We start from the raw sequence: 16,012 nt of genomic DNA on the forward strand, positions 1-16,012 counted from the left end.
TGACTGTGATATAAAAGATATTCTTATCACTCCATCAAATTAAAAAGAAGATTAAGGCCCAGCTTCAGGAAATCACTCAAGCAGGTTGATTGATTGAAACGGGATTCATCCATGTGCTACAGTAATTTCCTACATACCAGTCTCTCTGAGCAAGGGTAGCTGAAGATTGACAGGGGTTAGTGCTTTTGATGGTGTGATGTGAGCAGCTATGTGGTAGCTCACTCTTGAAATCTGTGAGACTGTAAGCTCTTAAACTGGCATGAGGAGAAATATTTTAACACTATAGTTTGCCCTATATATTGCTTATCTTTATGTCTTGTCCCTTTCCTCCTGAAGGACTTGAATGAGGAAAATATGAGTTCAGAGCCTTGGCACTGCTTTTCACTGCTGAGGATGGGACTCAGCTCATCCAACGTTGCCCACATGAGACGGATACGTAGTCTGAACTTGCTATATACACTGCCCCTATCCTCATCAATAAAGAGGTGCTTCTCTAAAAGTCTGAGTTGTCCTACCTCACTCTCACTTTCAAGAGGTGGATCACCATTTGGAAGCGCCCCTTTCTCCTCTCTCTGGAGGCAGGGGAGGAGGAGTGAATTGCCTCTCCCTTCCCTTTGCACATACCTCTCTCTGTTGAAGGTGAGAGAGAGCAACTAGGTCTGGCACCTTGTATGCCTAATGCACCGGTGGCTGATTTTACTCAATTACAAGATTTAATTACAGTCATTCCTGTTCCCTGCTGCATCTGATGTTTTTGCTGACATGAGGAAATTCTCAGTTAACTGCACCTGGGGTTGAACCATTGGCAAGCAACAGATACCAACAGTATTAGGTTAGGTCCACATAATGGTCAAGCTTTACTCTTTCTGAAGGCAGAGGTTAGGTCGAGGAGTGGAGGGAAAATCCAGTTACTAGCTGGGAAAATATAGTACCAAATGGGTGTGTGTTGCAGTGTTTGGTTAAAAAAGTTTCATTTGAGCTAGATCTGTTTGTGTTCTTAGGCTCTCGGGGAAACTTCATAGTGATAAATGTCTATGCTCAAATGATACCATCCAACTGTCATACCTTAAGCTGGTAGTTCATGAGCCCTTTGCTGTTCTGGCATGAGAAACTGGAATTTTGTGCTCCAATTCATTGAATCCATTTTGGAGTGAAAAATCATAAATCCGTTTGGTTAATCTCATTGCTGTTGGACTTCCCTTTCTATCACCTTGCTTTTCCTGGCTACTAGAATCAACCTAGTGGTTTTATTCCCATGTATTTATGAAGAAAATTAGCAGAAAACAGTTTTTCTGGAGTTGTTTATCAGTTTTAGCACTGCTTAAATCTACAGAGGTAACAGAGCACTCTTAATAAGTCATTTGATCAAGCCTAATTTTAATTAATGTGTGCTGTTAAATGAACAAATGATTTCAAGAAAGCTAGGTCTGTGAGAAACTGTGCAAGGCCTCTGTTGTCTGTTGTCCATCTGCTTCTCAGCAGCCTTGTCTGATGAGTTATTAGAGTGGTGGTGGAAGTCAGTCAGTGTGCAGAGCATACAGTCCTTCAGGAGTAACTCCTGCACCCTTTGAGCATGTATTTATTCCCTATGATGCCAAATTATGGGCTGGCCAGCCACCACACCTGTCTAAAAATGGAGTGGAGACATAAATCACAGAATTAGGGCAGAGCTATCAAAGTCCTTCTAAAATTTTTGTCAATGAGACTGAAGTGGAGTTTCTCCCTGGTGGCTTATACTGAAGGAATGAAAGGGGTTAATCTAAGTCATTGGCTTTCAGAGCATTCCCTGCAGTTGGATGATTCTTAATATTTTAAAAATTGTTAATGATGTTGACCAACATCTCAGATAGTGCCTTTATGATGCCAGAGGATGTTAAAATGAAGACACACTGTGGCCAGATTCTGATCTGGTTTGCACCACCACCAGCTGTAGACTCGGTGCTGCTCCTGAACGGGTGTTTCCCAACTTCATCTCATATTGCCCCAAGAAATGCACAGTGGTCTGATAACACAACAACCTTCAGGACCAGAGTAATTTCAATCACATCTGCATTATAGAAAGGCAGAATGTGGTAACTGAAGTGACCTTGGGGAAGTTCAGCAATCATTCGTTAGAGATCTTGTGTTTCTGGTGCATGCTGGTGGGGCGTGATAAAGCGCTGCCTGCCCTGCGTGTGGCACGGCTCCTGTGATGAGGAAGGACTTTGTTGTTCTTCACTCTTTTCCTGTGCTCCTTGAGTTCTGATGTAATTTTTCTCTTAACTCCAGGTCACTTCATGGGCAACAACACAGTGATTGATGTTTTGAGGAGAGAAGGTTACGAGGTAGAACACACTGCAGCTGGACAAGCCATCAACAAGTAATGCATGCTTTTATCTAGCTGAGCAGCCATTGGGAGGGTGGGTTTGTAAACAATCATGAAGAAGTAGTGGCAGCTGGAACTATGCCTAACAGTGAGCTAAGCTCCTTCTCTCTTCCCCAGCAGTTTGCTTTTCTCTTCCATGAGCCAGTTTGGAAACACAATTTTATTTGGTTTGAGTTTGGTTTTTTCATGTTTTGTTTGGCAGATTTTTTGTTTGTGGGTATTGTTTTGTTTTGTTTTGTTTTTTAAATAAAATAAAAATATTCTTCCCCCCACCCTTAAGTTTTTAACTCTTAAACTAACAGCTGTAGAGTATGCATGCTTGGTTCATCAGATCTGGATGATGTCTCATACCACATGGGCTTCCATGCTACTCCTTCCTCTGTTTTAAGTGTTTAACTGCCCTACCTTTTAACATTCTCCTTCTCTTACACTGCTATTTTTGATTCTTTCTGATAACTCTCAGCCTGGAATCTGACTGCTCAGAGTCCACCCAGCCTCTTTGCAAGCTGTCCCCATGACTGATTGCTCTCATGTTCCCTGCTCTCTTCTGCATTTTTAAGGCAAGGTACTTGCTGTTCTGGTTCATCTTGCAGCTGTCCTTTGGGATATACCCGTACTGCCTCTTTTTATCTCTCACTGGGTGGCTTTGTCCATCTCCATGGTTTCAGTAACTACAGAATGCCAAATAATCTTCTCCTCCACACTCTGTGGAGAATTACATGTGCTCTTGACTCACCTCTTCCTGGACTTCTTGCCACCAGCTTAGGCTCTGCAATCCTTGGCTGACCCTTCTCCAGGCTCTCATCAAACATGTGCTCTTGTGTCTGTCAGATATCCCTACTCTTCCTTAAAGTCACTGCTGAAAGACCACAGTGGAAAAAAGGTTTGACCCCAATTATGATAGTTTCACTTTTATCCTCTGTGCCAGGCATGCTGTCCCTGACTGCTTACATCTTTGTTCCTCCTCCCCCACATTTGTGATATGGATCTTTCAGGCAGGATGATCACCTTCTGTGCAGGGGGCACAGTGCAGAGTCTTGGTCTGTGCCAGAGGCTCCACAGATGTGGTGCAAAATAATAACATGTTTTTCTCATACTCTGGTTGCTTCACCTTTCTCTTTGCACCACTTTTGCTGCCTTTTTCAGACCATGAGACTCAAACTCTTGCAGGTTTTGCTATAATTCTTGACGTGGACATACATCATTAACTCTGCTTGCTCTGAAACAAACTGAGCAAAGATTCATCCCCATATGTATATGAATGCAACCCCTAACCCTGTTGCCACAAATGGGCAGGTAGTCTGGCACGGAGAAGTCCCCTGTGCTTAAGCACAAGACTTAATGATCCTGTAACACTTAAGTTGTACTAGGCAATCCAGTGTATTAGTGTACGGGGATAATGAAAAACCTCCCTGCAGTGATGTTTTTGTGTTGTGTTTTTTTTTCCCCCAGAACATTCTTAGCTTAGGTATTTCTAAAAACAGCCATAGCAGCTTCTTAAAGCTGAAATAAAGAGAGCTTAATGTGTACTTGAGCAAAAACAAGATCCGGTATTGCTCTGTAAAAGTGTAGCTTTAAGAAAATTAAGGGCAGGCAACTGTGGAAAGGAGGGCTAGATCTTCATCCATCAGGGAGATAGGTATCAGTGATACTCAGAGTAGCTGGGCACCCAGTTCTCTGACCACGTTATGGGAGTTCATTGTCCAGCCAGTGACTCTTGTGCCTTTGAAAGCCCTCAGTTTGGCATTGGCTGCATCTCAAACCTTTCATTAGGATTACTGGACAGAACATCTTCCCCGGAGTCTGGATTTTAAATCTGAGTGAAGAAGCTAAAGAAGATAGCACTTTAGTGTTTTCTTTGAGAAAAGATGTTAACATTTCTGGATGACTTGGAAACAGATTTAAAAATATGAAACGAATTTCAATGAAAATGTGAGTTCTGAAGGAGAATGGCATTTGAGGTGAGGGAAACAGCTGTGGCAAGAGTATGTCAGAGTCCTGGGGAAAGGTGATGGAGGGTTTCACTTGATTGCTATCCCAGGCTTGTTCTAGGAGCGAATACCAGGGCAGTCTGTGTCAATAAACCCAGTCTAACCCACGTAAATGTGGAACCATATCCAGTTACTGTCCTAGATAGCAGTGCTGTACACTGTCCAGTCAGTATTTACGGAGTATTTCATAGGACAAAATTTAGAGAGGCAAAAACTGGCAAGTGGTTGAACTGAAACAGAGCATTCAAATGGCTGTTCTACTGCCGGATACAGTAGGGGATATTAGCTGAGCTGGTCCTAAAACAAGAGGATGAGAAAGTCTGCAATTGTCTCCCTCCCTGCAACATGACGTGCAGTAGCAGCACAGTCTGCTGCTTCCTGTGCTCTGGCTAAACAGAAAGACCCTTCTGAGGTATCTTGTAAATATCTGTGTGTAGGAACACAGAAAGATGTGGGATCATTATGCATGTTTTTCTGTAATAGGCAAACTGCTGGGTGCAGTGACACAACTCACCTGCAGACAGGGCTGCCTGAAGTGTCCTGCACATCTGTGGAGGGAAAGGGATGAATGCCTGCAGTGGAGTGTGGAGGCAGGAGAGTGTCACAGAAGAAGAGTCAGAGATCACTCAGACAGATCTGATCTAGTAGTTAGTTTATTGAGTTCTAATCAGTAAATTTAGGTATGTATCATATTTAATAAGTACAGATGGATTGGTGGTCAATACTATTTACTACACTTAAAGTTAGTACATGATACAAAGATTATTGCTTAAGCTTACTATACGTACCTTAAATGTTACATGCGTGCAAAAAATGTCACTTACCAAACCACTGATGTCTAGTGTCAGGGAAAGGACCTCTCAGCCTCGAGGGGTAGCCTTGAGAGGCATCCCTGCTCAAGGGGATATCACCACCACACAGCCAGCTGCTGTGGAGGGAGAGCTCAACGGGCCCTGATGGCTGCAGATATTTATAGTGTAAAGTGGTTGATTTGTAGTCAGATTTTCTGCTGTGTTTCGGCTACTTACCAGCCCAGTCTGCAGCCAAACCGTGTTTTTTTGGGTTTGGTGCTGAGTTCTCACTGATAGCCGCACACAATAGAAATGACCTCAGTTAGGCCTACTTGCTGAGCATCTGCCTGGACCAAAGTTCAAACAGTGCATCGGTCTGCATCGGTCACAGAGGGCTCCTTCTTCATGGTGTCGCCAAAGCAAGGAAGGCAAAAGAGGTGCTCCAACCACGCAGCAGTGCAAGGGACAGTTTATAAATAGTGCCACAGGTTCAGTCCAGCTCCTACTGTCTTATTTTCAGCTTTTACTGTTGTTACTGATTTTAGAATGCATATATATATTGTAAAATAATCATCACACGATCACAGGCGTAATTAAGGTGCTTCCTGACTCCTCGCTTAGGTGCTGTCCTAAGAGAGAGGGAATTGGCCTTGGGGAAGAAGAACGTGCTTTTGCATCTGCGTGCCTTTTCCTGTGGTTGCTCAGTCAGTCCCTGGAAGAAACAGGAAGTGTTGCAAAGGAAGTTATGTATATGAGTGTCTGTTGTTAATAGTGTCTGTTGTCTGTCTAGGGACCTAGACAGGCTGGAGAGTTGGGCGGGGAGAAACTTAATGAAATATAACAAGCGCAAGTGTAGAGTCCTGCATCTGGGCAAGAACAACCCCATGTACCAGTACAAGTTGGGGACAGACCTGTTGGAGAGCTGTGTAGGGGAAGGGGACCTGGGGGTCCTAGTGGACAGCAGGATGACCATGAGCCAGCAGTGTGCCCTTGTGGCCAAGAAGGCCAATGGCATCCTGGGGTGTATTAGAAGGGGTATGGTTAGCAGGTCAAGACAGGTTCTCCTCCCCCTCTACTCTGCCCTGGTGAGGCCGCATCTGGAATATTGTGTCCAGTTCTGGGGCCCTCAGTTCAAGAAGGACAGGGAACTGCTAGAGAGAGTCCAGCGCAGAGCCACGAAGATGATTAAGGGAGTGGAACATCTCCCTTATGAGGAGAGGCTGAGGGAGGTGGGTCTCTTTAGCTTAGAGAAGAAGAGACTGAGGGGTGACCTCATTAATGTTTATAAATATGTAAAGGGCAAGTGTCATGAGGATGGAGCCAGGCTCTTCTCAGTGACATCCCTTGACAGGACAAGGGGCAATGGGTGCAAGATGGAACACAGGAAGTTCCGCATAAATATGAGAAAAAACTTCTTTACAGTGAGGGTGACCGAACACTGGAACAGGCTGCCCAGAGAGGTTGTGGAGTCTCCTTCTCTGGAGACATTCAAAACCCGCCTGGACGCGTTCCTGTGTGATATGGTCTAGGCAATCTTGCTCCGGCAGGGGGATTGGACTAGATGATCTTTCGAGGTCCCTTCCAATCCCTAACATTCTGTGATTCTGTGATTCTGTGATTCTGTGTAATAGTGTTCTGAGGCTGCAAGTATCAGAATAAATGGCTGGACATGCAGGATGGAGGTCATCCTGGCTGTGCGTGTAGCAATGCTGAGCGCCAGCATGGTATGGCCATGAGTTTGGTAGGGGAGGCTGCAGGCAGCAAGGCTCTCTAATCTACAGGGGAGGGCTGGTGCCCAGTCTGTGACTTTCACAATTAAGAAACAGACACAATTGAAGAGAATTTGGGGAAAAGGGAACCATAAGCAGAGGACCTTCAGAGAGACCAACCTAGGCCACTGGAAACAACTCGGGGGGGCGGGTCACTGTGTAAGGCAGAGTTAAAGAGTGGGTGATGTGAAGTTGTTGTGGAGGAGAGCTGAAGGGTTGTCATGCTTCAGAGGTGATAAAGTGAAAGTGTGACAATCACAAGGATTTTGAAAGAGATCGATAGCCCAAGACCCATTCTGCACCAGTCTCTGTCACATAAAGTTCACCACATGATCAGTCTGTGATTTTCCTTGCAGGAAATAAGATCAAATTCTTTTCATTTTCCATCTACTTGCTCCCTCATGTTCCAGTCCACAACTTCATTTCTTCTTCTCCAAGATGGACCCTCTTTATTCTCCATCAAAGCGATGTGGCCACAGTGATGGGCTAGCTTTAAAAATGCAGCCATGCTGAAACACATCTCCTTTTGGACCTCCTTCTTTCGATGCCATTGCATGGCAGAAAGGAAACGTGATAGTTCCGGGAAGGTTTCACTGACTGAAGGCAGGTTTCTGCACAGTGGTCTGTCAGCCCAAGCTAGTCTGCAATTTTGTCTTGTTACAGGAGACTGCTGCATCTCTTCTCTTTGTGAAGTAGCCATAAAGATCAGTCAGATATTTGTGTTGTGCTCTGTGTATCCACAGATTGACTGAGTTTGTGAGTTTGTTGAAGATGCTCATGAACAAGTAAAGAAGGGAGTCACTTTGTTCCGAACAATGAGAAGTGTGGGCCAGCAAAGCCATGAGTGGATAGGAGACTGCAGACTGCCTGCCTTGAAGTATAGATGAGGAGATGTTGCTTGCTCTAAGTATAATGAAACAGCTTGAGTAATCAGCATGGAGCTGATTGATTGTTTCTTCAATATATCACGTTCACACAAAGCTGAGTAAGCATAGCCCTTAGAGCTTTTTCTGGGGGCTCAACTGAGTGGTCCTTTGGGCTTCCAAGATTTGCCTTGAGAGAGAGTTTGTGCATACACATAGTCTCACTGCAGTATCTCACTTGCTGGAGCTGCTGTGAAATTCCAGGTAATGCTGCCAGCCTAATACAGGATCTGTACAGCCAGAAATCTGAAGGCCTGACTCCTACTCCCTCATCACTTGCTATAAATGTGTGCAAAGCTCACTTCTATGTTGTGGGAGAGCTGCGATTGCTCAGCCTCCTTCCGTCCATGTGGACCTCCATACTTGTCTGATGCAACCCTTTAAAACCACCATTCCATGCTCCTTGGTGTGCCTATCTGAGGGACAGAACAGCATGATCTCCTTTTACAGATCAATATGGAGACAGTAAATGCTTACACTAGAAGTCAATGCCACAATAGTGAGCTGAGCTCTGGTCTCTTATGTGTCAGACATGTTCCCTGACCTGATGTTTCTTAAAAGCTACGCATTCACTGCTCTGTACCATCTGGCTTCATGAAAGAGAAAATGAGATGATGGTGAACTTGGCACTGCCACAGCTAGTCTGCTTCCAGTTGCTGCAGTCTAGATGGCCTAAAGGATTGCTTAATGGCATATTGTGCCATTCCCTTCAAAGGTGGTAATTTGCAAGATGCATTCCTGCAACTGTGACCACAGTCACTGCTGAGTGACTAGCTCATTACTTACTTCCTCCACCAGTGAGGGTTGTTGATCTAGGACTGGCTCCTTCAGCTAGTGTGCCTCAGTCATCCCGTCCAAATTAGGTGGCTCTGGGCAGGAGCTGCTGAAAGGAGTAGTCTGGTCTGTGTTCTGCAGTATGTCAGAGTAGAGGAGTGTGATTTGACCTCCTCTGACTTTGAGGGTGATTCCTTTTTTGCCTCTTTCTGGATATACAAAGTGATTCCCAAGAGTTACTCCACCCTGAGCCAGACTGCCCACTTTCCTCAGTTCCAGATTACCTCTTTTCCAAAGCTTTTTTCATTAAAGAGAACTATTTTGATCAGAATATTGACTTAAGGAAGAAGGTGCAGGAATACAAGGCAGAGAAATAAGCATCCAGCCAATATGTCAGGGAGAAACACCTGTTTTGTATGTGCCTTGATGGTATCTGTACCAGTATTCTTCCTCAAAGCCCTTTCAAATATTATCTGTGTTCCCTCCTTCTTCCTGCAGAAAACTCCACAAAACCTTGTTAGCCTTTTCATCATCATCACCGGCACAGAGCCCCTATGTCGCATCCCATCAGCTCCCACTGCCATTGCACCCCCTGAAGGAGGAGGAGGAAGAGGAGGAAGAGGAGGAGCTACTGCCTCACCTGCTGCTCCCTGATGGCATCGACATGCTGGAGAAGGTAGACAGGAAGTACAAAAAGAAGAAGAAGAAGCAGCAGAAGAAGCAAAGACTTCGACATTTTAATGACCTCTGGGTTCGCCTTGAAGAAAGGTAGCTAACGGCTGGGGAGGAAGGAGGGTTTGTCATGCAAATGGGTCTTTAACTTAGACTGATTAATCCAGTACACCAAACTTCTGCAGGGGCTAGATACACACTGAGGGCAGGATCTGACCTTCTCCCTCATCATGATTCTCGCTGAAACATGTACTCAAAGCTGCTTGTGCTTTTAGTGACAAAATAGCTTCTTCCGCATGGTTAGGTTTGTGGAAAACCAGGCATAATACAAGTGGAAGCCTTGTCTAGACCATTTTGCATTTGGGCTTGAGGGATTGTGAGCATATGGTAGTCCTCTTTGTCACAGAAGGCTGGGTCCAGTGGTAGATGGTAGAGATCAAAGCCTTGGACCTTTATCCAAGAGCTGCTGCATATGTGGAAACTGTCATATCTGGCATATGTGCTCCTTGCAGTTGGACAATATTTATGCGTTATTTCCAGTCTCTGTATTCTTCCAGTCTTAAAAAGCATGTGAGCCCCGTGGCATTACTGGAGATCTGGAAAGGGGGATGACAATGTAATGGATGATGGAGTTAATATAAAAAATGGAGCGTGTTGTGGGGCAAAGGTTCATACATACCCCCTTGTTTTCACCCAGAGGAGCTTACCTACAAGAGCTACAGCAGCCTGCAAAAAAAGCCAACTACTCCCTCACTAGCTGTACTTACTTAGGCCTGTGGCTGAATGTGTATTTTAATGTTCCCCTCCTGTCAGACAACACGCACACCTGAGTCTGCTCTCTTTTGTACTTTGTGTCTCTGTATCTCTGCCATATTCAGGTTGAAAGCTTTTAATTTTTGTGGTACTGTGAATAATCAGACAGGTCAGGATGATGCAGAAAAGCCAGCAGTTCTTTAAATGAAGCCTCTACATAGTTTTTTTCTTTTTTTCCTCTGAAGAATATTTATTCCTGCTCCCCAAGGTACTGAGTATATCAGGGTTCTCCTGTGCCTCTCCTATCTCAGCTGTACCACTGCTTTAATACATTGCTCAGTCTGGATGCAAGTGGGTGCAGCAGCTGTTGTTCTGTTCCAAGTATTCAGCCATTGTCAGACTTTTTAGACCAGATTGCTTTTCCTCTTTTCTAGAGTAGTTTTGTGCTCTCTCTCTCCTCCTCCTTCCAACCTAAATGTGAGTAGTTTGGAGAGAAAGGGAGACAAATGCACATGGAGGTTTGCATGCACACTGACAGACTTACACACAGTCCAAGATTCACCAGTACAACAAATACTTATATTAATCGCTTTTGATTTTGTATTTTAGTGTATCATTTATTTACTTTCTGTTAATGTAGTTGATACTTGGAGCTTCTGTTGACAGTCTGTTTAGTTGAAGTGCTAAGGAATGATCTGGAGTGTTTATGATCTCAAGCTCCCACCCTGCCGGAGTGCTGACATGTTCAGTTTTCACGGGCAGTTGTTCCCATGAAACTCAGGGGAGTCAGTGGGTGCCCTAATGTGAGATATATGTGCACGTGCAGTATCAGTGCTTTCAGTAGAACAGAGAAGATGGGAGGATGTGCTATTGTGGCTAAATTGGAGGTATATTAGGGCAACATACTGGATTGCAAGTACCACAAGGCAATAGTGAGGTAAAAGCAAAGCTAACGATGACAGCTTAGGAAACTACTGCATAAATATGGGAGCAGCAAATGCCTCCTTTCCATTCCTTCTTTTGTAATGTTTCCTTTCTTCCCCTGCTAATTAAGTCATCATTTGTGCTAGAAACTTACCCACGTGCTAGGTGACAAATTCTTTTAGGGGTGAGTCCTTTGTAGCAGAGAGATTGAACGTCTGGAGATGGAGCTGTTGCCTGAGAGTACTGGGAAAGACAAGTGATGCTTACTGCTGCCTGGGAGGTTGCTGCGCCCTTAGTGCGGAGGGAATGCCGCGAGTGTCAGGGCGGCAGCTGTCACTCATGCACAGCTCCCACCGGCGCGCTGGGTTTTGGCTGTGGAGCGGGGGCAGTCGCCGTGGCGGCTGCCTGGGCTGAGCTGACCGCCCCACCGCATGCCTCAGCCGCGCTGCGTCCCGTGGAACCCAGCCCGTCTGCACTCCAGCTCAGACGTGTGCAGGGCACATCACACTGGGAGTCTCAGCCCTTGCTCTAAGCACTCGCCGGGGTGCCTGGGCACAGGTAAATCTGTCAGGTTTCTTATGCGTGGGCCATTCACGGCTTTTCTCCTTTGAGCCTGGGCATGTGAAAGGTGCAGCTCGAGTGATTTAATACAGTCTTGTAGTGGGCTTGGCAGAATTGCTTTGGTTCATGCTCCTGTACACGTCAGCTGTCAGCTGTATTTTTTTGACGTGCTGCCAGCTGGCTTCTCTCCAGTTACTGTTCAACCCTTCTGTGGGGGCCTTTGGGTATGGAAGGGTAAGTGTTTTTAAAAAGGATACTAATAGCCTTCATTTTCCCAAAGCATTTTTGCTTAATGCAGCTGGCCAAAATAAGACAAGAATGGTGCACAGCAGCTGGGGAGTGGGTGCAGCAGAAATGACTCTGCTTTTGTATCTGGCAGGTAGACTTGCTTTTAGTTTTGTCTGAATTTGTCTTCTGGTTCCACACAGCACCATGAGGCCCTGGGGTGTGTGTCAGCCTTACAGCTGTGGGGTCAAGCATGGCTTTCAATCCATTGCTGAAGAGAACAACACCTGTATAGTATCTGACCCATCTGACTCTTGACCTGCCATGCTGTAAGAGCTCCCCCAATTCAGGGCCGTTTGTATTAGCAACCTGGAGCATACAAATTTCTCTCCTCCGTCATGTGTTGCTGTAATGGGAGTTCAGCATCATGTAGGCTCTGACTCAGTTCTTGTTCATCACCACCTCTGAGTCCTCTCTTCCGTTGGGAGATACTCTGGGATGGGGTGATCTTTTCCCAGTGACTCTAGGATGCATTTTTGGAAGTGGCTCTTGCTCTCCTTAAAGCATGTCATGTAAACTGTTTGTAATTCCTGACCTGTGGAAGGGAACATGCAGTATAGGAACAAGTTTGGTCCACACTAAGATGCACGTACAGAAGCATGGCTGGAGAAGATGGATTCAGCTGAAAGGAGATGACTGACTGCTGCTGCGCTCAGCAAGTGTCACTGCAGTGACACTCCTCTGCAACAAGGCTTGTTTTGTTTTTCTTACGCATTTTCTGCTTAGCTGAAAGGCTGGCTGGAAGGTGCTAGGAATACGGTCGTCTTATCCACCTGACTGACTGCGTGGGAGCAATGGGCAGGCTGGCTGAGTAGACCTGAGTACAGAACAGGTGTTTCGGTGCTGTCTCCTCAATCTATCTCTCTCCTCAGTCCCTTCCCTGTTCCCCCTCAAGACTGCCTCGCAGTTCAGCTGGGCAGCACCCTCGTCCACGTGGGGTGGCATGGGAGCTGCCCACACCTGTCAGGAAGGGACGAGGCAGTGCTCTGCCATTAGGAGACACAGTCCTTTGGTGAGCATGCAACCAGTGCGAGAGAGCGTTCCCAGGAGCATAGAAGACTGACAGTGGGGCACAGAGGCTGACAGCCTCCTGCTCTGTGGGCATGGGGCAGTTCGGGGCTGGGTCTGGACTGATGTTGTTCTCTTGCCTTGCAGTGCTACCGACCCTCCTCCCCGGATCCGCATCATTAACGGCTACATCACAGTCGAACCCCAGCCCCGAGGCCACGGACGGCGTAGTCATGCTCACGCAGGCACCGGCAGCGCTCACCAGCTTTCCCATTCTCTCTTCCTCTCACTACTGACTTTGACTTTGTGTATGATAAGGCTGCATTGAAACACAGGGGGAGCCAAGCTGCACGGCTCTCTCCTGAAAAAACAAAAAAGAAACTTACGTGAAAAAAACAAAAATAGAAGACTCTGAGTGGGACACCTGTTCTTTGGGGTGTTCTTAAACTGCCTCCTTTTCCTGAATCTGGATCTTTAACACTATTAACTGGTTTGACCTGCCCAATACAGGAGAAGATATTTTAATGAAAGTGTTATTTATCCTTCTCTTGCAGAAGAATGATTTCATGTTATCCCATAATGCTTTGGGGAAATTATAATGTTGCTATAACATAGCTGCTGTTTAGCTGTATGAGCCCAATTAAATGACATTTTTTTCACCTTCAGTGCCTTGTAAGAAGATTTACACACCACTAACTTGTTTATTAGAACAGAGTGTTTTGGTCATATGAGCACAGCTGGGAAAGAGAGGTTGGAACTTTATGTCTCTACTGGTAATGCTTTAAATTCTTGCTTGTTAGGGCTCCAAATTACATATAAAGGTTCATGACAACACCTTCCACAACAGAATAAAACAGTAAAGACTTGTGAACAGAATGTTTCTGCCATCTGTTTGGTGCTGTTGTAAGATGGGTACACCTGAACCTCCAAAGGCCAGACAAGTCACGTAAGGACAAACTAATGTACATTTAAGAAAAAGAAATTGCTGGGGAAGCTTCACAATCATACTGTTGGACGCTTCCAAAATAAGAAGTTCTGAAGAGGTGATTTGCGAAGCCAAGATGCAGGTTTTCCCTCTCTTTCTAAATCACAAATATTTTGTTATTTTATAGCTGGATTCAGTTTTGGGGAGAAAGGGCTTCCTTATCCTTTTCTGCGCAGTTAGACTTCATTCTAGGAAATCCTTGCAAATTTTCTACAGATTTCAATGGAAATTCTCAGACTTTCCAAAGTGCTTTAAGTCCTTCATTGTCTACTTAAAATTGACATGCTGTTGACTGTTGGATGTAGGAAGCTCGAAAGTGGTGATGTATGGTTTTCTGTGTTTATACAAGACATCCTCTTGTGATCACACCTACTCATTTTGTGAGCAATGTATCCCTCTGTCCTCTTAGGAGGGTTTCCTTGCCTGGGAAGGTTTCATAAGATCCATGGGAGGGCTTGAAGCCAATGTGCTGAGCCTGGTACCTTGGAAACACAGCAGTCATCTGCCCCAGTGAGACAACAAACCCTCAAGTTTCCCTTCCTGTGCATGTACATGTGCTTCGCTGCTTTTTCCGTTGCCTATATAAAGTACCTCTTTTTTCTCATCCTTCTACTGCACATTGGAGGAGAAGGAGCAAACAGTTCCAGCTTTCCTAACAGGCTTTTAATCTCTTGATCTCAAACTTCAATCCCTCTTCAGAAGGACTGAAGCTGAACAAAGCCTCAGTTTGCTGAGGAAAACAGAGAAAGGAGGAGCTAAATATTGCAGTTTGCAGCAGCACTGTGGAGAACGAAATATATCTGGTCTGGTATAGAAGATGGTACCATCTTATTGTATATTCCTCGTTATAGGGAATACTGGAAGACCTCAGGGTCCCAAATGCATTCTGGCTTCCTTGGCTTTACACAGCAGCCAGGCTGGTGATATGCTCTCCCCTGTCTCTCTCTCTGTTTGATCTTTCACTGGTGTAAACTGTCATAGACCTGGTGGGTCTGGAGCTATTTTCTTTGGCCTGAGTATGACCTGAGGGGAGCAGCTCAGATCGGGGGTAGTTCAGTTACAAAGCTGCACTGCAGGCCTGACAAACTGAGCACATACTTCTGTATTTACCAGTGCATCTGAGGCGGCCACCAAAAACATTACATCAGAGTGCGTTCTGCCACTTGCTAGCCTGTGCATGGGTATTGCTTCTCCTCCCCCTGTCCTCTGTCCTTTAGAAGTGCATGATGAGGTGTGGCACAGGTCCAAAGGGATCCGGAAGCACTGGGAGAAGCAGCTGAGGCAGAGCTTCCATTTCTTTTCTCCATTACAAGACAAAGGTTGCTATGTAAAATAGCCCCAGACTGACTTTTCCCTTTGTTCCCTCCTCCATAGTTGCTCCTGAGCTTCACCTCTGTGAGGGGAGCTGAGTTGAGTGGAACAGCCACCAACGTTTTTCTTAGGTTGGCGTGAGGGAAGAGTAATTGTAAAACACTCAGGAATAACAGAGACCTGAAGTAGCTCTGTGGATAATTCAGGTATGGTGCGGTAACTCATTTTGTAGCCTGACTGTGTCAGGGAGATAGAGATGTCCTTAAACTGTGATGGATTGTGTGCCTACAGAGGCTGCATCCTCGAAGTCTTTCTGCAAAGCGATCAAATTCTTTCAAGGTATTTTTGAGGGTCTCATGGGCTTGGCTTGATACCTGTGAACTAAACTGGTGGTTCCTATCCCTCACTTTTTCTTCCAGACCAGTCACTGCTGACTGGCCATGGGACAACAAAGTCCTGAAACAGTGACCGGTATGGAGAGCAGAGCCTTACTCCAGCTGAACATGCTACTCGGCTGTTTACAGTGACCACTGGGGAGTGCTAGGTTTGGGTCCAATTGTTTCTCCCTAGTTCCAGAACAAGAAAAGTTTGCCACAATTGGAGCAGCCTGAGCAGCCATCCTAATGGCCAAGGTCTGCTCAGGTACCACCCTTTTCTGAGCCACAGAGCATCAGGAAAGCAAGCATTCCTATCATGTGCCTGGAATACTTCACTGTCCCTCTAGCTGCCCCTCCAAAGCAGCTGAGGTAGCTTTTGTTGCCTTGAAGTTGAGATTCAGTCAGGCTTGTAATGAGTAGCAGACTTGATTCAGAAATCCCTGTGAAGGTGCAGGTACTTCTTTCTTCAGTGCAGGAGCTGAAATCTCCTGTTGTCTCCTGGGCTAGATGCTTCCACATCCTT

The 16,012-nt window shown here is 45.6% G+C and overlaps 1 protein-coding gene across 2 annotated transcripts in view; it reads left to right on the forward strand.

The window, feature by feature from the left end:
- TRABD2A (TraB domain containing 2A) overlaps positions 1 to 13,144 on the forward strand; it is a 96,716-nt gene extending 83,572 nt beyond the window's left edge. The window contains exons 5-8 of one of the 2 annotated variants that reach the window (XM_068423723.1): positions 2,269 to 2,359; positions 7,095 to 7,097; positions 9,112 to 9,381; positions 12,964 to 13,144. In XM_068423723.1, the coding sequence (XP_068279824.1) occupies positions 2,269 to 2,359; positions 7,095 to 7,097; positions 9,112 to 9,381; positions 12,964 to 13,144 (545 nt within the window). The remainder of the gene's footprint in view (positions 1 to 2,268; positions 2,360 to 7,094; positions 7,098 to 9,111; positions 9,382 to 12,963) is intronic. The other variant, XM_068423724.1, reaches the window with a different exon arrangement.
- Positions 13,145 to 16,012: the final 2,868 nt, after the last annotated feature.

This window comes from Nyctibius grandis, chromosome Z (assembly GCF_013368605.1).
Source record: "Nyctibius grandis isolate bNycGra1 chromosome Z, bNycGra1.pri, whole genome shotgun sequence".
Lineage (NCBI taxonomy): Eukaryota > Metazoa > Chordata > Aves > Nyctibiiformes > Nyctibiidae > Nyctibius > Nyctibius grandis.